General features: G+C 34.7%; 1 protein-coding gene and 1 long non-coding RNA gene across 2 annotated transcripts; one reads left to right on the top strand and one right to left on the bottom strand.

Moving 5' to 3' along the window:
• Nucleotides 1-2,175: 2,175 nt before the first annotated feature.
• LOC134252854 (antiviral innate immune response receptor RIG-I-like) lies at nucleotides 2,176-27,092 on the bottom strand. The gene is given in 17 exon segments (XM_062735401.1): nucleotides 2,176-3,323; nucleotides 5,389-5,556; nucleotides 18,157-18,396; nucleotides 18,610-18,748; nucleotides 19,053-19,213; nucleotides 19,344-19,439; nucleotides 19,705-19,843; nucleotides 19,846-19,869; nucleotides 21,749-21,944; nucleotides 22,281-22,462; nucleotides 22,622-22,830; nucleotides 23,227-23,583; nucleotides 23,913-24,137; nucleotides 24,374-24,715; nucleotides 25,727-25,864; nucleotides 26,317-26,825; nucleotides 27,038-27,092. Coding segments are annotated over 16 exon segments (3,714 nt in total). The 5' UTR covers nucleotides 26,780-26,825; nucleotides 27,038-27,092; the 3' UTR covers nucleotides 2,176-2,688.
• Nucleotides 9,135-15,524, top strand: LOC134252856 (uncharacterized). The gene is made up of 4 exons (XR_009989032.1): nucleotides 9,135-9,415; nucleotides 10,420-10,474; nucleotides 10,664-10,854; nucleotides 15,336-15,524. It is a non-coding gene; the product is annotated as an uncharacterized LOC134252856 (long non-coding RNA).
• Nucleotides 27,093-27,702: the final 610 nt, after the last annotated feature.

The following is a 27,702-nucleotide window of genomic DNA, read 5'->3' as shown; positions in this document are numbered from 1 at the left end:
ATTTTTGCGGGTATTGTGTGTGAAGTCAGGAAGTTTGACTTATTTTGAGACTGGGGGCGGAGAAGGAAATAAAAGTAAATCAGGTTATTTCCTTGAAAAAGTATGTCAATCAATAAGGGCCATCATAATGAGGAATTTTTGGAAATTTTAAAAGAAAATTATTATAAAAACTGAATTAAATAGAAGAAGATTTTTTTTATTCTTCCATAGATCTGAATTCTTTCGACCATTGACTGTCTGCATGCGCTTAAACTTTCATTAAAACTCTTGTTTGAAATAATTTCTTCGTTTAAAATGACGTAATTATTGTGTCATTATCTTTGGTCATAAATATATTACATCTACTTTTTAAATGTATTTTGCTTATGGACTAAACAAATATCTAAAGCCTGCAAAACACCGTAACAAGGACAGGGCGTCAAAAGGTTACAAGAAAAAAATAACACGCTTACATTGAACAGAAGCCATTGCAAAGGCTCTTCCATTGCGGATTAGGGATAATATAGGGGTTTTGAAATAAGAAACACACTTGCAGACAAGGCAACGAGTAAAAAAAAATGTAAATAGAAGCATTGAATCACTATTTTTTGAAATAATCTCATAAATGCAACAGTGTGAGCAATTTTAAAAATTTTCATAAATCGCGTTACTTAATTTATTAGCACCCACCTTAGCAGTTTTAAGACTACATCTTTCAAAAAAAAAATATGATTCAATGCTTAAATATTTACATTCCACATGTATTTTGCTTATAAAGTACATGTATATGAAAAACTACGACATTCAGTACACTGAATTCATTAACAACAATCTTGACCATTCCGTAAATCTATAATTACTATGATACTTAAATGTTAATAATCTATTAATTAAAATCAGGAAATATTTGTATGCCAGTTTATTTATCCTAATTCAAGCACCATATTCTTGAAAATCTTTACAATGAAAATACTAGTATAAACCGGGTCCGTAGGATATTTATCATTTTAACAATAGAACATTCTATCTATGAAAATACAAGTAAAATTATTTTTTTAAATTTATTTTCAACAAGTGATGTTCATTGGCACAAATAATAGCAATTACATGATAAAGTAACAGAGCTTAGTGACAAACGCACTTAATTAGATAAAAATCAAAATATAAATACAAGTTATCATTTGGAGCACAATATACAACACAACACTAAACAACCATCAGCAGCTCTGAGAGTTACAAAGGAGATAAATATGAATAAATAATAAGTATTTGAGAGATTCATGACACCATTTTATGAAATTTCAGGCATAATCAGAGAGCATTTTAAATGCTAAAATGACTAAAAAAAATATCACATGAGAGATTTGCATTTAATCAAGTTACATATACCAATATAATTTGCAGATAAGAAAAACAAATTCAATCAATATACATGTAACTTCCCCTTTTAAGGAAGACATGACATACTCTTTTTCTTCATATCACAATTATTCTACTACATGTATATGACTTCAATATCATGAATAAATTATGTTTGAATATATTTAATATAAATTATAGATATGCTTTATATTGAAAAATTTCATTAAATATGAATTGTATACATCTATTCAAAGTACAAGGCATATGTTTAATTGATGATGCGAACATAACAAAACTTAGAAATTTAAACATATAACATAAAAGATCTACCTCGAAATTTGACATTTCTAGCCATAAACTATTACATGTATTTAGTTTAAAAAATAAGTGGAAGCTATAACTGATACATTTAAATAGAGCTGATGATTAAAACAAAACAGATATTTTATTTAAATATATGCATATATTTCAATTAAGGCCCCAAAAAATTAATCAATAGTTTCTCAGGCACTGCCGCATCAGTTCAAAAACGGCATTGATAAATTTTGTTGACATATTGAAAAGGGAAGTAACTCAATTTTCTATTTTTCCAAATTAAAAAAGAAAATCGAGTTATTGCCCTTTTTATAAATGCTAAGAAAGACGTTTTTATTAGAAAAACAATATCTTTCTTCTAAATTTACAGTATTTTTTAAGTTAACTTTTAAATAAATGTTTGGAATAACATTATTTAAAGTTTAATACATATTATGACTAATTTCAGAGAATAAAACTTCAGAATTAGTAGATATTATCATTTAATTGAACAAATGACTTCAAAAAAATGTGTAGACTTAAATCCTGCTAAAAAAAAAAAAAAAAAAAAAAAAAAAAGCCTGCCTGCTGCATTGAATTTTGATTTTTTTGGCCTGAGAAACTATTGATTAATTTTTTTTGGCCTAATGTGTACAACAGATGAAAAAAAATTCATAAATTATCATAACTAAAATATTAACAGATATTTCCTCCAACACAAAACTCCTACACTTCAAAAGAGTGCCTCAATTAGTTCATGGAGCAAATTAAAGTGCAATAATTTTAAAATCAAATTTTAAAGCTTAAATTTGGGACAAGGAACATTTTTTAACATTGATGCTCCAAAGTACATGTACCTATATTTTATATACATTTGCTGTTGAATATTGTATTACATTGTAATTACATTATATATGCATGATTGTACAATGTGAAATGTACACTCTATCAATAAATTCTTATTAGTATTTTTTTAACTCTGTGGATCCAATAATAATAATTTATCATTTTCAATCATTAGAAACTTAAGAGTAAGTTGGTAAGTAAACACTTTTAACATTCAATGTATTTTTCTCCTTCAATTCTCTTCTCAAGGTCATTAGGAGTCAATGGAGGAACAAAAAATGGGACTTGTTTCCAGCGCTTTTTGGAGACCCCATTGCCAGCACTGTCAATCATATTCAAGTACTCGCACTTCAGAATACAGAACTGGGCGTTCTTATAGATTGTGATGTTCCCTATTGGATTTCCACATTTTTTACAAAATATTTTTCCAGCTCCACAGCTCATATTTTCATCTTCATAATCTGGAATAGACGCTATAACATTCACATTTTCCAAGATGTCCTCATTGATAGCAGCATGATGAGCATTCTCAATCTTTTTTATATCGGTTGACATGCAGATGAAGTTTCGACATGATTTACACGTGATCTTGAACTCCCCTAAATTGGCCTGAGCTGCTTTCCTGTTCTTGAGAGCTATGTCCCTTGCTATCTTTGCTTCATGCTGGATTTCCCTTACCCTCCTAAGGACTGCATCCTTGTCTCTACTCAGTTCCTCCCTGACACTAGCAATAGCTTTGTTCATCCAGGACTCTTTAATCAAATTCAGCTCGGCCTTTTTTATTGTATTTGTGTCTTCTGAAGCCAGGATAACAAACTTACTGTCTTCAGCTCTTCCTCTGCCTGAAATTATTTTGTACAAATTCAGATCATATATACATACACTTTATATCATTATATAAATATTGCATGTAGTTTGGTGTAACATTGAAAATTTTCACCCCAAGAAAACCATTGTCAACTGAGGTGCAGCAGAGGTTGACAATGGTTTTCCAGGGGTGAAAATTTTCAATGTTACACTCAACTACATGCTATATTTATTATATTACATGTATACTGAATGTTTATACAAATACGTATAACAGTGAACCGTGCATGCATAAATTCTTTGCAGTCGCTATTTTTTGGAATATCTCCTGTCGTCAAGCAATGTTGACTGTTGCTACGCTGGAGGGCGTGGCTTCATTATTCAGTGGGTAATAGTGTTTTTTAACAAATGTTTCTCGACCAATCAGATTCAACTAATTTACATGAAAGTAAAATATTATGAAATAACAAACTTCCATAGTACATGTACAAATATAACAGTGCTTATTTGTATGTATTTAAAGATTGTTTTTCCATATTCACATTGAAAACAAAATAAGTTTGTTAAAGACTAAGTTCTTGGTGATATCCAATTCCGTTCCCTCAAAATCATAAAAAGAGGCCCATGGACCACAATACTTTCCCAAGTCACCTTGGCTTTGATATAGTTTAAATATTTAACAATTTTTTTTTAAAACAAGAGGCCCACGGCCTTATAGGTCACCTGAGTATCATGTAACAACTTTCGAATGATTGACTTTGTTTCTGCACCCCACCCCAAAGGAACCACTGACCCTGGGGCACAAGATGTCAAAATGTTGGAAATTTTATCATAAATTTTATTTCATCATAAATGGTCGATTAGTACCAAAGAGCAGACTTCAAGGCAATAATTTATTTTCAGAATATGTATACAACCCCCCCCCCCCCCCCAAAGAGCAGATTTCAAGGCAATAATTTATTTTATGAATATGTATACACCCTCCTCCCCCCCCTCCCCCCGATACCCCTGACCCAGGGGGCATGAAATAAACCATTTGCTAAGTGCACCTTTTTTCATCATAAATATATACACTTAGATCAGTGACATAATACCCTGGAGCAAAGGAAAAGATTATCAAAGATTTAATGTATTTTCACTCTATAATCAAAAGAGCTCCCCCCCCCCCCTACACCAAATGGCAAAACCCCTGACACAGGGACTATGAAATTCACTAATTTGGTTGAGGTACTCTTGCTCATTATAAATATATACTTAATTAGTTTATTTAATACCCAGAAGCAGAAAAGAAGATTTTCAAAGAATTAATGCATTTTCACTATGTAATCAATAGAGCCCCGCCCCAACACCATAACCCCTGACCCTGGGGCCATAAAATTCACAACTTTTGGAAGAGGCATTCTTGCTCATCATAACTATGTACTTAGTTAATTTATTTAATACCCAGAAACAGAGAAGAAGATTTTCAAAGAATAAAGGCATTTTCACTATATAATCAATAGAGCCCCACCCTAACACCAGAACCCCTGACCCTGGGGCCATAAAATTCACAATTTATATAGAGACACTCTTGCTCATCATAACTATGTACTTCATTAGTTTATTTAATACCCAGGACTAGAGAAGAAGATTTTCAAAGAATTAATGCATTTTCACTATATAATCAATAGAGCCCCGCCCTAACAACAGAACCCCTGACCCTGGGGCCATGAATTTCACAATTTTGGTAGAGGACCCAATGCTGATTACAATCATACCAACAGTTTGACTGCTTGATGTCCGGGAGTAAAGAAGAGGATTTTTAAAGATCGCACTAATTTTAGTGGTTTTTGCCCCACCCCACAGGCCCCAGGGGGGCAGGGACCACAAAATTCACAATTTTTGTTCCCCTTCACCCATAGATGCTATATGTCAAAATTGGTTGAAATTGGTTCAGCAGTTTCAGAGAAGAAGCTGAAAATGTTTAAATGTTACACACGACGCACGACGAACGACGGACGACGACGGACGAAAACAGATAGCAATAGGTCACCTGAGTTTACTCAGGTGACCTAAAAAGACATTTCCATCTTTATTTCCATGTAAAATGTAAATAATTACCTCTTGATTGAACCATGGCTATTTCATTGGTCACATGATCATATCGCACCACCAGGCTACATTTCTGGATGTCCAGCCCTTCCTCTGCTACAGAGGTGGCTATGATGACCTTGTGGTTCCCTTCTCGAAATAATCTCAGGATCTCATCCTGTTCCACCTTTGTCATTCCTAGAAACAAACACAGGAAAATCGTTAAATATCTCCACAAGTAAGTAGACAGGAAGCAGCTGTATGCATCATTTGATTAAGAATTTGTTTCACAATACCAGGTACATTAATAATACAATATCAAACCCACTTAAATTGAACTCATATCATTTTGACCTAGAATTATAATACTGTAGATCACTAATTTTTCGCGAGATAGTTATTGACTCTTGATTAGCGAGACAAATTTTCAAGAATTGTGGTTATTGCTCTATATAATCAATCCTAAGAAATACTATTATACGTGAGAATTAAATTTTCGCAAGCACACTGTCTCGCATTAAGTCGCATAATTATGCGAAAATAAAGTTCTCACAAATAAAAAGTGATTTACAGTAGCTTATGCTTGTTTTCTAACCATTAATTGATAACTCAGTGCCTATAAAGTTTTATCAAATGATACAAATGCAATTACATGTATAGTCAAAATGACTATAGTCTCTCTAGTAACTGTTCAGGTAACACATTAAACTTGTTTAAAGACAACACCATTCAAAATTAACTTCTTTGGTAGGGGTGGTGGTGGGGGGGGGGGTTAAACTGAATATTTTTACATCTATTTACTAAAGGTTATTCTGATGTAGCAAAATAAAACTTGATATATGCTTACTCTGCATTAAAAACTCTTTGTTTCTAGAATCACACATAGAAGGATGTGCTCTTTATATCAATTATATGTGCCTTTCTGAAATCGGGCAAATGTCAAGTTATGAAAAGTGTCAGCTAAGCTATTATCATTAACTGGGTTGTTTTATGTGCAAAAATATTTTATCTTTATGAAAAGCTCCACCCCTTTATTCTGACCTATTTTGATTTTGTTTTCTAAATTTTGAATATGCCAAAGGCAAATTAAAGATTTTATTCCTTGTCACAGGGAAAAGATTTGCTCCAAGAGCTATCGTGAATATATATATTCAAGTTGAAGATTTGTTCAGCGAGATTTCCATTTTGCTTTACGGAATTTATCTTTTGAAAAAGGAAATAAAACTTGCTTTTTAAATCATTGGGGGATATTTATATAAGAGTCTTTAAGAAAAAAGATACTTGTCACTCTTGAGATGGGAACATTTACTTGTAAGCTCTAGCTCAGCTTATATGTGAGAAAACTAACAAACCATTATGAACATTGGCTGTATTCTTATTGGCAACATCATACGGCTCTATTGCCTATTTGGCATTGTTTTCTGATATACTAATTGTTCCCCGCTTTTGCGAAAGCGAGGGGACATTAAATCTCATTCATCTGTCCGTCTTTCTGTCTGTCTGTCTGTCCGTCAGTCTGTCACAAAAACTTTAACCTTGCCCATAACTTTTGATTCAGTGGAGCTATGACTTCTCATATTTCATATGTGTATTCCTTGTGACAAGACCTTTCTTTGGGTACCACCAACTTTGACCTTCTGACCTTGACCTTGGAGTTTGACCCAGTTTTACACAAAAATTCCAAACTTTTACTATGGCCATAACTTTTGAATGGTAAATACTAGGACTATCATATTTCACATATGTATTCTTTGTAGCAAGACCTTTTATTGGATACCAACAACTTTGACCTTTTGACCTTGACCTTGGAGATTTCTGTACTTATGAAAAAACTTTATCCTTGACCATAACTTTTGAATGGTAAGGGCTAGGACTTTCATACTTCATATATATTATTCTTGTGAGAAGACCTTTCTTTAAAATCAAGAACTTTGCCCCTTGGACCTTGACCTTGGAGTTTGACCTACTTTTCAAAAACTTTGACCTTGGCCACAACTTTTGAACAGTAGATACCAGGACTTTCATATTTCACATACGTATTCTTTGTGGCAAGACCTTTCATTTGATACCAACAACCTTGACCTTTTGACCTTGACCTTGGTGATTTTTTGTACTTATGAGAAAACTTTAACCTTGACTATAACTTTTGAATGGTACGGGCTAGGGCTTTCATACTTCACATATGTGATCCTTTTGAGAAGACTTTTCATTGGATACCAAGAACGTTAACCCTTTGTCCCTGACCTTGGAGTTCAGTGATAATATCTAAATAGATTACTTATGATAGGGCGTTCATATTAGACACAAAATTTCATTAAAATAATGACATCTCTCCCAAAAAGACATCGAAAGCGGGGGACAATTCTTTGAATTTGCTTGTTTAGAAATGTTTAGGTCTAAAATGTAAGGTATTCGATATTAATTAAATGAGGGTTTTAAGAAATGTGACAATATATTGTCTATAAGGGGATTGGTGGAGCTTTTCTGGAATATCTGATTTATATTAAGTTTCCTTCGCAAATAACACTAGTTCTGGAAGAGAAGATATGAAAAACTTAACAGTAACCAGAAGTCTCTGTCGAGACTGAAGCTCTACTGGTTTGTACTTATAGCAACGGGAGAGAAAAGTACTTAAGCAGTTGGGAATTGGAACTTTACAATAGCAATAAATACAATAATGATCCTTGATTAAGTCTCTTTAAGTTCTTAGTGTAGTCTACTTGTGTGCCAAGTTATATTGAAATCAGACCAAAACTGTAGGAGGAGTAGTGTTTTGAAAGATTTTCAGAGAAATTTCTATTTTTAGTAACCACGGGCGACGGCAACACCATTCATCGAAATCAAAAACTGATACACAGAATTATGCATTTTAGTGTAGTCTACCTGTGTGCCAAATTATACTGAAATCAGACGAAAACTGTAGGAGGAGTAGCGTTTTGAAAGAATTTCACAGAAATTTCTATTTTTTGTAACCACGGCAACACCGTTCATCGAAATCAAAAACCCATACACAGAATTATGTATCTTAGTGTAGTCTACTTGTGTGCCAAGTTATATTGAAATCAGACCAAAACTGTAGGAGGAGTAGCGTTTTTGTAACGCTTCGGAACGCCTGCCTTGTGTTGAGAACAAAAACTCCGATGTAAAGTTTTATAATTTTATTCAGTAATTCATAAACAGCGAAAATAAATAACAGTTTGAAATTCACAAGTCTCAACCCTCGGGACATAGATCTAAGACCAAAATCAGTACAACTACTGATATAGGACTGGGCAACTGGCACTATTTCCAGTAAATTTATGATTTAAGTAGAAATTCCCCCGACCAAAATAAAACGTAAAGGCTCTCTATAAATGACTTATAATTAATTTACAAATAAATATTCCCGCTACTAGTTCAACTACTAGCACGCAGCAGAAATATTTCCTAACTCCTAAACTGGGCTAAAGAAGATAAAAATAACTAGTTCACAACTAGTAATTATAAATAAAACTAGTACAATTACTAGTAATATGAATTTAGCCTAACCTAACATTACGTATTATGTACTTCAGTCACTTAGATACTGAAATAGTACACACCTTAAATTACTCTGGACAAAACTGGCAACCTTTCCCTAGGTCACAAAGAAAACAAGAGAGCAAACGATATTCAGCATCCGAGTATTTATAGAATTAACAAAACCCGCAATAATTCATAACCAATCATAACTAATAATTCCATCCCGTAAATAATAATCAACCAATCAAATATAATCATCGTCCCGTAATGAAATCTCACTCTCGTACATCGTATGTAAAATTATTACAATAAGTAAATAAATTAAATAAATTCATAAAACATAAAGTTACACTTTTAAAAGCTCATTTAACACTGTTTAACATTTAATTTAAAAGAATTTACAATCAAATCTTCCGCCGAAATAACTCCAGTAAAAATAGATCACCGTGAAGCATCACGGGAAAATACACAAGTAAACAAAGTATGGCGGCGGCAGAAGTTTCAGTGAAACGTGTGTACTCGAAGACCATAAAACATCGATCACACAAGAAATAAGGTAACTTTAAGATAATCCTAAATTACAGTGCAACTTTACAATTACGTATGAACAATTAAGCCAACAAAAAGCGTGTAATTAAATAGCAAGACGATGTCCGACATTCAACACATCGAAACACAAGAAAAACGGCATCTTCGCTGCATATAAACAGTTGTCAACCAACAATTAAGAAATAACTCTCGCTGGACATTTCAACATTCCATGCAAGAATTGATGAATGAATTTAAAATATGCATGAAAGTGCTTTAGAAAAATACCAAGATAAAAAAAATGAGATTCAAGAAAAATGGGGGAGGGATCGTTACATTTTGCCCCTCTCTAAGAGTCCAAGTCCCTTTGGACTCAAAATACAAACAATAAAATTCACATACAACAATTAATTAAAACAATCAATGACATATTTCAATATTCTACTTTATACTCTACACTCGATACACATATACTTCCATGAACACTGAACAGTACAGCTAATCTATACACACAAGGGAAACTACTCAGAAACAAATGCTGTACTTCACAAAGCTTACCAAAAAAAATGTATCAACTCCTCTCAAAAATTCACATCTCTAGGAATGAATAAATCATAGAATTTTACAAACTATAACACTACTACACCAACCTTCCTGCATATCACTTATCAATATAATAGAAACTTTATACATAACACAAAATTCTGAATTAAAACATGAAGTTCATCATAATTCCATGAAGACAAAATGAGCAGAGCATAATACACAGTGTGATAAGGTAAGTAAGTCAAAATGTACATGAATTATAATTATTCAATTAATATTTAATAACTGCCATTTAAAGAATGAGTTTATCTTACAAAAACAATGGATGTACAAGATATTAGCAGCCTCTCTGATAAATTCATCATAAATACTTGTAAATATACAGCGTCCTGATAACACTAATGCTAATACTTTAAACACATAAGTTCTATAAGTATAACTTGTAAATAACAAGTAATGTACAATCTTTCTTATTTTCATTCACAGGATTACAGAAAAAGACTTTAAGGGGATGGACACTTGGCAAGCAAAAATATCAAAGGTAAGTAATATTACAGAAATGAATCTCATTACAATGTTTAAAATATCAAATTTTGAAAAAATTACATATAAAATCCAAAAACCTTCCCAGTTCTAACTTTATCTCCCGATTAATCACAAATATTAAAATGAATATTTTCCTAACTTACATTACTTATTACTCAAAATTACCAATTTAATTCTGTCCTAGAATCACATCCTATGCTGTCTCCTGCTGCGGAACGGAACATCTGGTTGCTGGAGAGTATTTGACCACTTCCTCTTTTGTAGGTTTACTTCCTGCCAGTTTCCACTTAAGCACTGGACCAATACCATTATCTTCCATCTGGAGACATTGTAGACTTGATGAGTTGTACTTTGACATCCATTGTGTCCCTTCAGGTAAATTTTTAGAACTGTCACGCTTTCTTGTTGTCACACGAATAGCACCCCCCTGATTAAGGTTTTCCTAAGTTTCCATAGTCTCAGCTCTCTTTCTGCACTTAATACAAGGTCCACATTTCAGGCTTTCTAAACTGTCACCTTCTGAGCAGCTACAGTCGGCTGGGTTCGGACATCTTGATAGACCGTCAGCATTACCATGCTGTGTACCAGGCCTATACTCGATTTCAAAATTGTAGGCTGACAATATTTCAATCCAGCGAGCCACTCTTCCTTTAGGTTCTTTCAGCTTATATAGCCATACTAATGCTTGGTGATCAGTCCTAAGGATAAATCTTTGTCCTAAAAGATATTGTTTGAAGTATTCCACAAAGTAACGAACAGCTAGGAGCTCTTTATCAGTTACACAATAGTTCCTTTCAGCACGGTTTAGGGTTCGACTCCCATAGGCCAACACTTTCTCACGTCCGTCCTGTACTTGGCTCAATACAGCACCAATGCCTACATCACAGGCGTCTGTGTCGAGTATAAAATGGCCTTGGTTTGGGTCAGGATATCCCATTATATCGGGCCCAGTAAGGATTTTCTTCAATTGTAGAAATGCTTGCTCGCATGAGTCTGTCCAATGAAAAGAATGGTTCTTTTGTGTAAGTTCAGTAAGAGGTTTAGCTATCATCGAAAAACCTTTTATAAATCTCCTGTAGTAAGAGGCAGTTCCAAGAAATTGTCGTACTTCAGTAACATTATTTGGTCTGCTCCAATTCAAAATTTTCTCTACATTCTGCTTATCTGGTAAGACTCCATCTTTAGTGACTTTATGTCCAAGGAAAATAACTTCATCTTGAAAAAGGCTACATTTCTCAGGTTTCAATTTTAAACCTGCATCTGTTATTCTCTGAACCACCTGGCTAAGTCTGCACATGTGTTCATCAAAATTTCTGCTAAATATCACTATGTCGTCCAAATAAATAAGACAAATGTCCCACTGGAGGCCATTTAATGCCATCTCCATAAGTCTTTGGAATGTACCTGGTGCATTGGTCAATCCAAAAGGCATGGTTTTATACTCGAAATGACCATATTTTGTAACAAATGCTGTTTTTGGTATATCTTCAGCCTTAACTCTGACTTGGTGATATCCTGCTGTCAAATCCAGAGTGGAAAACATTGAAGCTCCTGCAACGGAATCTAGGCAGTCTTGAATTCGTGGAAGTGGGAATGCATCCTTAACTGTTAAATTATTTACAGCTCTATAATCTACACAGACTCTTATTTTTCCATTCTTCTTTCTAGCTAAGACCAGTGGAGAGGACCAAGGTGATGTAGAAGGTTGTATTATGCCCCTCTCTCTAAGGTTCAGAATGGCATCTCTCTCCTCATTGGCTAGCGCTATTGGAACTCTACGAGGTGGCTGTTTTACAGGTTTGCTCTCACCAGTATTAATTTCATGTTCTACTAAATTGGTTTGCCCTAGGTCCCATTCATCTTTTGAAAATGCATCCTGATGGTCAAGCAAGAATTTCCGAAAAGCTTCTTTTTCTGACATATTTAAGGACTGGGAAGAGCCATCATACAGTTCACGTAAATGATCTGGAACCTCACATGCCTCTCCAGGCGAAAGTTCAGTAGATCGGCGAAGGCTTCTTAGGTCACTATAAACCGGTCGAATTACATTTACTATTCCCCCATATCCTTCGACAGTACCCACTACTGTGTCTGGATAAAGCGTTTTACCCTCATCAAAAGGGTTCATAACTCTCAGGGGTACACACAGTTTCCCTCTGATGTTAAGAACTGCTGGGGCAAACAGTAAGGAGGTCTTCTCCATAAGATCTCCACTTGGCACGAACATAAGGTCCTCCTCAACATCAACCTCACATTCACGCTGTACAAAAGCCGGTATTATTACTTCTGTATTCCCAGGTATATCACACCTCTCCACACAACGGAGGGTAATATCTTTATGCACACCACGTTGTATGCATGGAATATCATGACCTTTGAACCTTATCAGTCCTTTACTCAGGAGAATATCTGCTTGACCAATATCACTATTCTGCAGGATGTCCACTCCAAGTAACACTTCATCTTGGATATCAGCTACTAAAAGGTTTTTCTTGAGGGTCAAGGAACCAAGTTGCAAATCAAACGCTCCTTTCCCATAAACATGAATGGTACTTCCGTCAGCTCCTCGTAAGTGCGACTTTCCTTGAAGTCTGGGTCTGTTCACCTCTTTGAGTTGTTCATACACTTTGTATGAAAGTATAGTATTGGATGCACCAGTATCTGTTGTAATATGGACGTCTAAACCATTTACTTTTCCTTCTATGTACACACCATCTGCATCTGGTATTCGATTAGAAATAAAACAAAAATCTTCTGACTCATCAAAATTATCTGGTTGTCGGTCTGTTGGTGGGTCTAAACTGTTCGTCTGTCTGTCAGTTTCTTCTGTAGCCGGTCCTTGACCCACAGGAACGGCTAATGCCTGTTTAAAGGTGCCTTTGATACTTGAAGGTCATTAATTCTCTTTGGGCAGTCCCTTATGAAATGACCTTCAGCTTTGCAGTAAAAACAGCTATGTTTCTGTGGTCTGTCCAGAGGAGCCATTTGACTAGAAGACATGTCTGGTTGAGATGTACCAATAATAGGCCTACTTGGCTGTGTCCCAGTGTTGCTCTGCTTAGTCAGGTTGCTGAGAACTTTTGCCATCTCATCGACTTGTTTCTGCAAGGCTTCGATAGTGCCAACTGATGCTTGTTTGTTTCCTTGGCCGTACTTTACATTTCTGATGCGCTTCTTTTTCATCGACTTGGCCTTAATGACTGTCTTAGATGAGGCCTCAGATTCAGAATCACTGTACAGCAACTTCACCTCTCTGACATGTTTCTTAGTTGAAGGCCGACCTGCTTCTTCATAATTTATAACTTGTCGTACAGCTTCATGTATATCTGAGGGGTCCTTGACGTATTCTACATGAAATTGGGCTTCTCTGTCAGCCAGACCATCTAAAAACTTCCTGAGCAAGTCTTCCTCCCTAGTCTTTGAGTCTCGCTCTGGGTGGGCTTTGACATACAGGCGCTTTAGATCAGCAGCAAAGTCCTCGACTCGCTCACCAGGCTTCTGAACTCTGTTATTAAATTTCGACAGATATGTTCGACTGGTTTCGATTGCACGAAAACGATTGGTCAGTTCCTTTGCAAGTCTCTTATAGCTGCTTCTGGATTCTTTCGATAATTGGCCATATACAAAGTCAGCAGCATCTTCATGTAATCTGGGCAGTAATTGGTCCAGTTTGTCATCTGTTGTCCAGTGGTATCTATCTGCTACTTCCTCAAAACGACAGAACCAGACAGACCAGTCTTCTTTTCCTGTATATGGAGGAATCTTTACATTGCGATGCTTAGCCTTTTTCCGGTACACAAAGTCAGACTCTTGCAATGTTCCTCTGTCGCTACTCAAACACTCATGAGATGTACTGCATGTATCTGATTGTCTGTTGTCAGGGTTGATCCTTTGGTGGTGATCTTGTTCAGTGAGCTGTTTAATTTTCTCTTGTAAATGCTCTACCATCTCCGTGAGCTGGACAAGTGCAGTTTGCTCGCTTTCTGTCTTTGATATATCTCGTGCACTTCTCATGGGAGCAGAGAAGGTCTGATTCAGCATCACAGGTACAGAACCTGTACACAAACTTACAGGTACAGAACCTGTACTTAGACCAACAGGTACAGAACCTGTACATGAACTAACAGGCACAGAACCTGTACTTAGACCAACAGGTACAGAACCTGTACACAAACTTAGAGGTAAATGAGTTCTCGTGCAAATGCTGTGACCTGGTGTTGTAATTGTGGGGAATGGAGTAAATATATGGGCACTCTGGTTTTGATGACAATAAACAGGACCTTGAAAACTCGCAGTACAAGGAACTGCATAAGAGTTTACAGGTAAGGTAGTGTGATAATTGGTACATGTACCTGTACATGAACTCAAAGTGCTGTGTGTATGAGAGTTCACAGGTAACCCAGATACTGGACTTGCTGTCTGTGTTGTGGAGGGACTCATGTGAGTACCTGTACTGGGGACTGCAGGTATATACATACTAGGGACAGCTGTCGTCTCTCTAGGAAAACCTGTACATAAATTCTCAGCAAAATGTGAGCAAACAGGTACAAAAGGCATCGGAGTTGTGGGACCACAGGTGTGAAGATGGCTCATTTTAGGCGTCACTACACTGTGTGCTGTCTGTGGCTGCTCTGTAGTGGTACTCACAGTTACAGAAACTGTATCTGAGTTCCCAATAAAAGGTGTAGATTCTCCATCTCTCACAACGTCTGCCTGAGAACTCACAAGCATTAAACTTGTATCTGAGTTACGTAAAAATTGAGAGGCTTCTTTATTTGAATGAACAAGTGGTTTAGTTCTGTGCATGTCAGCTCCTTCACACGGAAATTCACATTCGCTTTCATTTTCTCTTACAGTATCTACAGAGGAACACGAAACTCGTGAGGTAGGTCTGGATTCTTGAAGACCACGACGCTTCCGTCGACTTCTACGTCCTGCCATTGTGATTTATTTTTATTTGATTTGCTTAATAAAATTTTTGTTTCTCAAACACAGACAAAGCGTTGTTATGATTCGATCACAGGACCCGTAAATTTAAACGGATCCCGCCGTGGATGCCAAAATTGTAACGCTTCGGAACGCCTGCCTTGTGTTGAGAACAAAAACTCCGATGTAAAGTTTTATAATTTTATTCAGTAATTCATAAACAGCGAAAATAAATAACAGTTTGAAATTCACAAGTCTCAACCCTCGGGACATAGATCTAAGACCAAAATCAGTACAACTACTGATATAGGACTGGGCAACTGGCACTATTTCCAGTAAATTTATGATTTAAGTAGAAATTCCCCCGACCAAAATAAAACGTAAAGGCTCTCTATAAATGACTTATAATTAATTTACAAATAAATATTCCCGCTACTAGTTCAACTACTAGCACGCAGCAGAAATATTTCCTAACTCCTAAACTGGGCTAAAGAAGATAAAAATAACTAGTTCACAACTAGTAATTATAAATAAAACTAGTACAATTACTAGTAATATGAATTTAGCCTAACCTAACATTACGTATTATGTACTTCAGTCACTTAGATACTGAAATAGTACACACCTTAAATTACTCTGGACAAAACTGGCAACCTTTCCCTAGGTCACAAAGAAAACAAGAGAGCAAACGATATTCAGCATCCGAGTATTTATAGAATTAACAAAACCCGCAATAATTCATAACCAATCAAAATTAATAATTCCATCCCGTAAATAATAATCAACCAATCAAATATAATCATCGTCCCGTAATGAAATCTCACTCTCGTACATCGTATGTAAAATTATTACAATAAGTAAATAAATTAAATAAATTCATAAAACATAAAGTTACACTTTTAAAAGCTCATTTAACACTGTTTAACATTTAATTTAAAAGAATTTACAATCAAATCTTCCGCCGAAATAACTCCAGTAAAAATAGATCACCGTGAAGCATCACGGGAAAATACACAAGTAAACAAAGTATGGCGGCGGCAGAAGTTTCAGTGAAACGTGTGTACTCGAAGACCATAAAACATCGATCACACAAGAAATAAGGTAACTTTAAGATAATCCTAAATTACAGTGCAACTTTACAATTACGTATGAACAATTAAGCCAACAAAAAGCGTGTAATTAAATAGTAAGACGATGTCTGACATTCAACACATCGAAACACAAGAAAAACGGCATCTTCGCTGCATATAAACAGTTGTCAACCAACAATTAAGAAATAACTCTCGCTGGACATTTCAACATTCCATGCAAGAATTGATGAATGAATTTAAAATATGCATGAAAGTGCTTTAGAAAAATACCAAGATAAAAAAAATGAGATTCAAGAAAAATGGGGGAGGGATCGTTACATTTTAAAAGAACTTCACAGAAATTTCTATTTTTAGTAACCAGGGCAACACCGTTCATCGAAATCAAAAACCGATAAACAGAATTATGTATCTTAGTGTAGTCTACTTGTGTGCTAAGTTATATTGAAATCAGACCAAAACTGTAGGAGGAGTAGCATTTTGAAAGAATTTCACAGAAATTTCTATTTTAGTAATCACGGCAACACCGTTCATCGAAATCAAAAACCGATACACAGAATTATGTATCTTAGTGTAGTCTACTTGTGTGCCAAGTTATATTGAAATCAGACCAAAACTGTAGGAGGAGTAGCGTTTTGAAAGAACTTCACAGAAATTTCTATTTTTAGTAACCACGGCAACACCGTTCATCGAAATCAAAAACCGATAAATAGAATAATGTATCTTAGTGTAGTCTACTTGTGTGCCAAGTTATATTGAAATCAGACCAAAACTGTAGGAGGAGTAGTGTTTTGAAAGAATTTCACAGAAATTTCTATTTTTAGTAACCACGGCAACACCGTTCATCGAAATCAAAAACCGATATAGAGAATTATGTATCTTAGTGTAGTCTACTTGTGTGCCAAGTTATACTGAAATCAGACCAAAACTGTAGGAGGAGAAGTGTTTTGAAAGAACTTCACAGAAATTTCTATTTTTAGAAATCACGGCAACACCGTTCATCGAAATCAAAAACCGATAAATAGAATTATGCATCTTAGTGTAGTCTACTTGTGTGCCAAGTTATATATAAATCAGACCAAAACTGTAGGAGGAGTAGTGTTTTGAAAGAATTTCACAGAAATTTCTATTTTTAGTAACCACGGCAACACCGTTCATCGAAATCAAAAACCGATACACAGAATTATGTATCTTAGTGTAGTCTACTTGTGTGCCAAGTTATATTGAAATCAGACCAAAACTGTAGGAGGAGTAGTGTTTTGAAAGAATTTCACAGAAATTTCTATTTTTAGTAACCACGGCAACACCGTTCATCGAAATCAAAAACCGATATACAGAATTATGTATCTTAGTGTAGTCTACCTGTATGCCAAGTTATACTGAAATCAGACCAAACTGTAGGAGGAGTAGCATTTTGAGAAATTGTTTACAGACAGACAGCTAGACAGACGGACGGACGCCGGACGCATTACTATCGCATAAGCTCTTCTGGTCTCTGACCAGTAGAGCTAAAAATTGCCTTAATTATTACAACAAAAATTTTGATGAACGGACATACAATCTAATAAAAGTAATTCCTATATAGGGCCCTCAATTCATATTATAGCAACAGAAAATCTTATTTTCTATGGAGAAACTATTACACCTAAAATCTTTTACAAACCTCCTTTCTCCTTATTGGCTTGCACGCCAACAAACTGCTTAGGATTGAGATTACGCAGTTCATCAGTTTCATTCATAAATGTCTCTATGGCCTTGACTAACTCTTTTGTTTTGACAAACACAATCACTCTGGAGTCCGGATTATCCTTGAAGTAATCCACAATCATGTGTTTCAGGGCCTCAAGTTTAGGGTTTCTGTGCTTAGGGTCTTCAGTGCACTTTTCAAGCAAGTCTTTAGTTTCTGTGTTCAAAGAAAACAATGCAATACTTCAGACAATATAGCACAAGAATCCAAACACAGAATTGTGTGCATCATTATTGAAGCAGTTTTTGTCCAAGTATTAAAAGCAACAATATGACATACATTATTCAAAGTTTACATAATTAATACTGAAAAAATAAACAAAGGAAAAAATATAAATCAAAATTCTATTCTAATGCAAATATTACACACTATCAAACATCCTCTTCAGTTTCCCCTCAGTTTCATCAGCTTTGACCGTCAGCTCCCATTTTTTTGTTTCTTTCAGGATAAATGACAATGAATCACTTGGCCTGGCATCTTTGTAGACAATCAAAGCCTTGTTGTATAACTGTTGGATAAAATACAAATTTTTCAAATTGTACATGTAGATCTGTTTAGCAAAAATTATGTTGATATGTATTAATTCAAGATTCACTAATATGTTTTCATGCACTATAAATAAAAGAAAAAAAAATGAATCCTTTTCATCTCGTAATATTTTGTGGATATACATGTAATTTAGATAAAATTGACCTTATAATTATTCTGAGGGTAGAACATGGGAACTCATATGTGAAACTGAATGTATTTATATGCATACACTTCAGGAAAATTTGATGTGTGAAACTCAGGCAAGATATTAGAAGACTTACATCAAGATACCTCCGACACGTGTCGTAGAATCGTCCGGCAGCCTGGTCGTTGATTTTAGCGGTCTCTCTCCACAGCATGCTGACCCACTGTGTGTACTGATCAGAACCCTTCTCCAGGGGAGGCTTTATAACAGCATCTGGAGACTTCACCTGCTCTAGATCTGTAAAAATAAAAATGTTTCTTCTTAGGTTGTAAAGCATACAAACTGTGTCATTTAGATGGTTCAAAATATTAAGCAAGTTTCTTTGCACCATTAGCTTTATTTAATTGATAAACTTCTCAGAACTCACATCTGGAATTCTTCATGTATTTCTCTATTGTCTCCACTAACTTTTCAAGAAGTGTTCCATAATAGTTCTTTTCTCTTCTCTTCACCTTGTAGAGTTCTACAAAAACATAGTAAGAATTCATTTGTGCATATGATGGGAGGTAATGAAAATCCTGAATCTAGAATTCAAAGTACCGTTACATCTGACATGATTTTTCTGGTTCACTAAATCACAAGGGATTCTTACATTACAATTTAAAAAAAAATATGTACTAAGTAATTTTTTTTTCCATCAGAAGGAATGTTTTTCAGCTAGTCAATGACAAATCACAAACAATCAATACTTGATTTTTAGCTAGATAATAAATTAATTACTATATTACTTTGCTGTGGTATGTTGACATGTTTGGCCAGTTCCCGTTTGTTTTCCGTCACAGTTACAATCATTTCAGCGTCCATGTTTGCCATGACCTTCTCTATGTGTTTTTTAGCCTTCTCCTCGTCTGAGGCTTTCCCTACTGTGTTACAGAGGCAGTCATGCCAACAATCTATAACACAACATACTAAATATGTAAGAAAATCCCAAGGCTGATCAGTCAAGTCACAATTTACTTATTAAAGGCAGAATTCAACAATGTCAGAGGGTGTATCTGTAAACAATTGGGAAATAATCAACTATGTCACTTTTAAACACCGACTGCAATTTAAATTACACATGTACTTTGCTTCTGCTGTTTTTAAAAAGTTTTTTTTTATAATACATGTATAAACCTGCAAATATTACTCACAAAGCACTGACCTTGTGGTTATTTTTTGGAATTGTTGGTCCTTTTTTAAAGTTAATGTATGGACAGATTATAAACAAGAGGCCCAGGGGCCACAGCGCTCACCTGAGCACATCGGGCTTGAATTTACTCCTCCCCCCCCTTCCAGGCGTTCATCATTTGGACAAACTAGAATCTACACTACCTGAGGATGATTCCATATAAATACCCCGGGTATCACTAATCATAGCTTTGAAGTACTTGAAAAGAAGATTTTAATAGGTTTCCCTATATATCCCTATGTTAAACTTGGGTCGGCCATTTTGGCCCCACCCTATCCCCAAGGCTGGGGGTCATGATTTGAAAAAAACTTGAGTCTACACTACCTGAGGATGGCTTCCCTATCAGTTTCATCTTTCCTGGCCCAGTGGTAATTGAGAAGGATTTTTAAATATATTTCCTATATATTCCTATGTAAAACTTGGGTCGGCCATTTTGGCCCCATCCTTGCCCTGGGGGTCATGATTTGAACAAACTTGAATCTACACTACCTAAGGATGATTCCACATGAGTTTCATCTTTCCTGGCCCAGTGGTTCTGGAGAAGAAGATTTTTAAAGATTTTTCCTATATATTCCTATGTAAAACTTGGGTCCCATTTTGGCCCCACCTTGCCCTGGGGGTCATTTTAACAATTTAATTTTCCCTTCACCCAAGAATGCTTTGTACATGAGTTTCATCTTTCCTGGCCCAGTGGTTCTGGAGAAGAAGATTTTTAAAGATTTTTCCTATATATTGGACTATGTAAAACTTGGACGGACCATTGTGATCCCCACCCTTGCCCCGGGGGTAAAAATATTGAACAAACTTTTTTTTGCACTACCTGAAGGAATTTTTTTCAGCTACAGTGCAGTCGATGACAAATCACTGGCAATCAGTACCGTTACTTAATTTTTAGCTAGATTTTTAATATATTTAGTGATATTACTTTGCTGTGGTATGTTGCCATTTTGGCCCCAGTTCCCCGGGGGTTGATTTCAAACTTGAATCTACAGTCACAATCATTTCACATGCGTCCATGTTTGCCATGACCTTCTCAATGTGTTTTTTAAAGATTTTTCTTATATATATTCCTATGTAAAACAGAGGCATTCATGCCAACAATCTATAACACAACATATTTACTTATTAAAGGCCTGAGAATTTCAACAAAATTTGATGTCTGAGCGGTGTATAAGAAGATTTTTTAAAAATGCCATTAATGTTTAACAAATTCATGATCACTTTTTAAAAGGGCGTGGCCCTATTCCAATTTGAATCCCCTTCACTTTATATACTTTGTGCCAAGTTTGGTTGAAAAGATTTTTCTTGAAAGAAGATGAAAATGTGAAAAGTTTACAACAACGACAACGACTACGACGACGACAGACAACGGACAAATTTTGATCAGAAAAGCTCACTTGAGCCTTCAGCTCAGGTGAGCTAAAAACAAAGAAGTTAAAAAAATTGTCTTGAACTTTTTGTTGAGTTCTAATAGGTAGCATTTATTACTTAATTCTGTCTTAAAGTAATAAATTGCATTGCACATAATTGGTAGTTTATACATGAGCAGCTGTCTATACATAGAAAAATACACTTAGAAAGGAGATATCAAAATCAAATACCATTGGTAGATTTTTAGCATTCTCCTTTTCCTGAAATTTGATGTCCAGGTATTTATTCATGATCATGTTGTAGGAATGGTTGTCGTTGGCATGGTGACATTCATCAAACACCATTAGGGAGAAGTCGGTGACATTGACGATACCATCTCGCAGAGCATTCAACAGAATCTGGGCGGTCACCACCAGCAAGTCACGCCTAATTCATAGAAAAAGTTACACAATGGCTGTCTCAATTTCACCCATAAAACTTTTCCTTTTTTTTTTTTAATACTTTATCAATTCAAAGATCTGTATATCTTTATACATGTATATTAGATATTCCTTAATCTGTATATCTTATATCTTTATCAAAAGAAAAAAATTGACTCATTTACCATAATCAAGATACATATAAATAAATGCCTTAAATAATGCTGATATTTGCGAACAGATAATCATTCAAGATCAAATAAGAAATTCAGATTATAATTCAGAAAAATAAAATACCAAACAATTTGTACAATACAAAGAGAGTGTACTCTTTTATTCTAACCTTTGTATCCATTCATTTAAAGTCTTCATCCTCTCATTTCTCTGAGTTTCACCGGTAATGACCTTGACTCTATACGGAAGGTAAGTCATACACTGTTTGCCTTGTTGCTCTGCCAGGGCACTTTGTTCCACCAGGAATATCACTTTCGGGTGTCTCACAGATTTTATTTTCTCCATATGGTCCTATTGAAAGAAAATATAGCATAGAAAATTCAGCTTATGATACCGAAAAAATTTCACTTGATGAAACTGAATAAATAGTTTGAACTCATGGTAAAATGAACTGGTTGAATATGTAAAATACAGAGAATATGATTGATGTAAATATCTTGTAATTGATACCTTGATGATATAGAGAGCCACATGTGTTTTCCCACTTCCAGTGGGGGCCACAATGACAGAGTTCTTGCCCTCCAGTGAAGGCCTTGCCAGCTCCATCTGATAACTTCGTAATTTTAACTCCTCTTTAGGATCATTAAGATCGTCATCCTCGTCATCTGATTCCTCCAAATTAACACGCTTGTTTATTTCCATCAGACTTCCACTGGAACCTGAGAACATCAGTACACAGACATTTGACTAGAAGTTGATGACTTATTATATCTCAACTTCTCTCCCTCTAACCTAACTACCAGTATTCATAATTAAGATTCCTATATTTCTCATCAACAACATCTAAACCCCCTATCTAAAATATACATATATATATATACTGAAAATCACTTTTTATTCCCATTACTTTTTTTTTATGTACTTAAGCCAGCTTGTTTGTATCTGTTTGTTTGAAAATCACTTTTTATTCCCATTAATTTTCATGTACTTAAGCAAGCTTGTTTATCAATACAGATTATGCCAAAAAATTTTCAGAATTACAAAAATTTCAAATCTTATAAACATCAAATGACTTTCCTGTGAAAGTAAAGTGTCACAATGTTAAAAAATCTCACCACTGTTGATGATGTTTGGTCGACCTGTAGAAGATTCCACCTCTCTATCCAGACTCTGACAGGCATTCACTATAGCCATAGAGTCCAAATCTGGACAACTGGCCACCGTGTTGTCAGTGTTTGACTGCAAGCTTCGGTTGTCCGTGTTTGACGCCAAACTTCTGTTGTCCATGGTGGTTGACAAAGCTCTGTTGTCAGCCTCATACCCTGCTAGTTTTCTACTGGTTTGTTCAGAATCTTCATGGATAGATAAAGATTCATCCATGTTTTGAGTCAAGGCTTCAAATTCACTATCCAGGCTTTCTTCCATAGGATTTCCACTCAAATTGTTGACAGACTTCTCCACTTCAAATGTCCCTGTACATGTAAATGATAGAGTATTATATGATATATATATATACATGTAACCTTATTGAGTAAAAAATGTTAAAAACTGGCACCAGTGTCTGTAAAAGTTCAAGAAATGATGGCTGCAAATTCATATACAATCCTGTCTGAACTTACAAAAATTATTAATTTTAACTTCAGAGCAAAAAAAGTAGTTTTTCATCAATTTTAAATCTAAATCTACTCACACAAGAAATTGACAATTAACATTATCTGGTATAATGCTCAAATGTGGGTACATCATCCCCTAAAAATTCTTGACAAATATTTCTTTATTACATGCTAGATAGGCTCCTTACTTGAGAGGTAGTCCTCTTGTATAGAGTTGGTTTTATCCTGCTCTTGTTTGGTGGGTGACATAGAATTGTGAGATATCTCTCTCTGTAACTCGCGAGATCTTGATTTGTCACCGTTCTGATCAGAATCATCCCTCTGAGACTTTTCAGTGTCCTTGGCATCCTTGTCTTCATCAAAGTCGGAGCTAACCAGGTGCTCTTCACCTTCCTGAAGTTTCTGTTGTCTTTCTTAAAAATAAATCAACAAAATGCATTGGCACATTCATTTTGACAATGAAAAAAATGTTCATCATAATTATGCAATTACAAATTTAAAGTACGAGCTTCATCATAGTTTTGTTTTGAGATCTACTGGTCAGGTTTGGGAATTTTTTTCTTTGATTTAATTAAAAATATGTATCTCAATCATCCTAGATCTTTCAAGTTAACAATATTTCTTAAAAACATGAATAAAAAAAACTTACTCTCAAGAAAAGTGTCATCTATTTTTTTAACAAGTTCCTTATAATCATTTTTACAAAGAACCTCTAAGAAGATTGGTAACCAATTCTTTTTACATCGCCATATATTATCAATAAGGACAATCGTTGCCGAGGCCTCTCCATTGTTTCTTTCATCAATCATCACAGCATCTTTGATGTCTCTGTTTATAATTTTTTTGGAGTACAAATCGGGGACAATTTCACTTGGCTTCAGTTTTTTGTAAATTTCAAGTGCAAAAATGTCTATAAGACGCCTTTGAGTCTTGAATGTGTCTGTGTGAATGGCTTCCTGTCTTTCCAGAACTTTAGATACAAGATCATAATCTGAAAAAACATTGAACATATAAAAAAAAATATTTCAGACTGAATCAGGGACTAAAATATTTATATTAAATTTTAGACTCGAATATATTTTCCCCTTTTAGTATCTTCCCCTCAAAGATAAAAAGCTCACATATTTTTTTCCTTCATAAAAAATAGAAGGACTATGATAAGAGCCAATTTTGGCCCCCTAAAATAAACTTTTAGAATGAAATTCAGATATGTTTATATTGATATTTATTTTGTAGAAAAGTTTTTATTAGAAATATTTCCAATATATTTTTCACATTTACATGCAAAAAAAATTGACATGAGAAATGATGATTTTTTGCTATTCATAAAAAAAATATTTTTTCTTGACTATGGGAAACATTGACCAGCTTCATTTAATTTTTCTGCCACTAATTAGTATTGGATAGATACATCTTTGGTAAAAATATAAAGTTTGTACTATGCTACCCTCAATATTTTCTGAAAGAAAAACTGCTTGAAAAAAAGCATTAATATTTTTATACAAAATATGCTAAAATGGCAGCAAAATGTGAACTTTATGATGTCATATTTCTAAAATAACAGCATTTTGATCAAATTGAAAATTACCAATAAAAGTTACATGTATTGTTGTACAAATTAAAGCTATATATAAACTAAGTAAAATTAAGATATTCATTTTAAGGGGCATTTGAGACACTTATCATATATTGCTCTTTAAAGTAAAAATGTTCAGAAGATGTGAAATATCATGTTACTTTGTGCAACCTAAATGGTCATTAATATGAAGAAATTCATTTGGGCTTCCTAATTGCGCTCAACCTTCACCTGCTGGGGAATTTGAGTGCCCCCAGACCCCCATATGATTTTCAGAATTTCTCCAGAAAGGGTAGTTTCCCCCCAAATCTAGATTAATCCCTGAAATTATAGAATTTTTTAAATGGACCAGGAAGTTAAATATGCATTATCATGTTGATCAGAACTTTAAAGAAATCATAACAAAATATTAAAAATAAATCAAACCAGCTTCTTTTAATGCATAATTCAAGCGAGTCCATCGATCAGGATGATGTTTCTTATCTGTCAAGCACTTCAGGAATTCCTCCATACCAGCCTGTGGCCCTTCATCCTTTGTTATTGTCTTAATCCGTGTCCTTTCTCCTGAGTTATCAAATTATATATATATATATATATATATAATATATTTGTAAACAATTAAAACAGCATTCTATTCAGAGGATAGCAATTTCAGGGTCCACAAAAAATTTTGGACTGAGATACAAGGATGTAAGAATTGTGGAAATTTATTTATAAGAAAATGCTAAGAAAATCATTACTGTTACATCAAACATGTTAAATTGATACCATTATACACATTCATTTGGGTTTCTGGTATTTGTTAACAAAATTAAGTTCTATTTTACAATACAATGTACAGAAAATGCACATTACAATATATACATGGATCCATGCATGCATACATGCATGTTCTTAATTTTTTATATTTATTATGTTATGAGAAAGTCAATTTAGTCAAATGGCTCTGCATAAATACGGTAGTTGTAAATGCAATAAGTATGTATAGACCTATTTTATCAAAATTATAATAATACCTTGATCTTCAAAAATATCTCTCATCATGGGGAGCAAGTGGAGACCATCCACAAATGTGACAATGATAGGCCAGTATAATTGAATATAGAGTGGTATTATATCATCCTCTGGCTCCAGCGATGACAACATAAGTTCATCATCCCCAGAACTCATCAACTGTCTACTATGAGCCATCGTTTGTCCAGCCCTTACATGACCTGACGCTTTCATTGACTTGTTACTTTCGCGCAGATAAAGTACATCTGCTGTATGTATAGCCATTTTATGACCTGATGCTTCATCTGCATTTGATGCCTCTGGTTGCTTGATGACTTCTTTTGGACCTGAATCATCTTTGAAGATTGAACTTCCTAGATCTCCTGCTACAGGAAGCTGGAGACTATCTGAAGTACTCGGCTGTGTCAAACTCCTTTGGTCAAGCGGTGGAGCACTGCTCAATGTCAGACTGTGGTTGGAATCCATCTATGTGCCACATTCATCAGGTTAATAGCCAATCTCTGTTGAAGTACTGCAAAATAATGATTGAATGAAGACCTACATACATACTAACACATAAATATGTAATACAGTCTGAGTGTATTGTAAATACAGACAAAACGTCGCAAGACTTAGGTTTCCAGCATGTAAAAATTCTGTGTAAATTACATGCTTTTGTAACCAAGAGTCAAATAAAAGAGTGCCAGTACACATTTAAAAAAAAAAATATGTCTCACCACTGACCACTCCAATGTATTCAGGTATTGTTTCACAAATCATCAAATGTACATAGTCATAGATCTAGGCTAATGTACACCCAAGTGAAAAAAATCCTCAAACAAATCACTTTAAGAAATTTTTCAGTGATTTGAAGATTTTTGTAAGTGAAAAATTCCCATGCAAATGAGCTAAAAAATCACCCCTAACAAATTGTAAGCAAATCACCCTGAAATCACAACAAAATCACTTTGAATAAATCGTGTAGAAATCACTTCTGTAGAACAAATCGCAACCAAATCACTCCGAATAAATTGCAAACAAATCATTTCAAATAAATTGCAAACAAATCACTTCAGTCTACACACTTTCAAATCATTGGTGTACACACTTACTTGTATGCATGATGCTCATGTAACCATCCCTCAAATATTTGAAACACACATGCATGCATGCATACCAGTATTTGGCAAGAGTATTTTAAAATATAGACTTTTACTAGGATGTGTCATCATTAAGATGGCATCATGTATTTTAGATATACACACATGTACCATGTGTACTTCATGTACTTGGTTCCAAATTCAGAACATGACATAAGCATTAATTGTTGACTTTTAGTTATCTGAAATAAATATTTGTGTAGACACTTTGAAAAAGCCAGTAATTTGCTGAAGCTTATAATTTTACAT

This window comes from Saccostrea cucullata, unplaced genomic scaffold (assembly GCF_032062105.1).
Source record: "Saccostrea cucullata isolate Sc308-1 unplaced genomic scaffold, CSIRO_AGI_Scuc_v1 ctg142, whole genome shotgun sequence".
NCBI lineage: Eukaryota > Metazoa > Mollusca > Bivalvia > Ostreida > Ostreidae > Saccostrea > Saccostrea cuccullata.
This window is presented reverse-complemented; position numbering and strand designations above follow the sequence as displayed.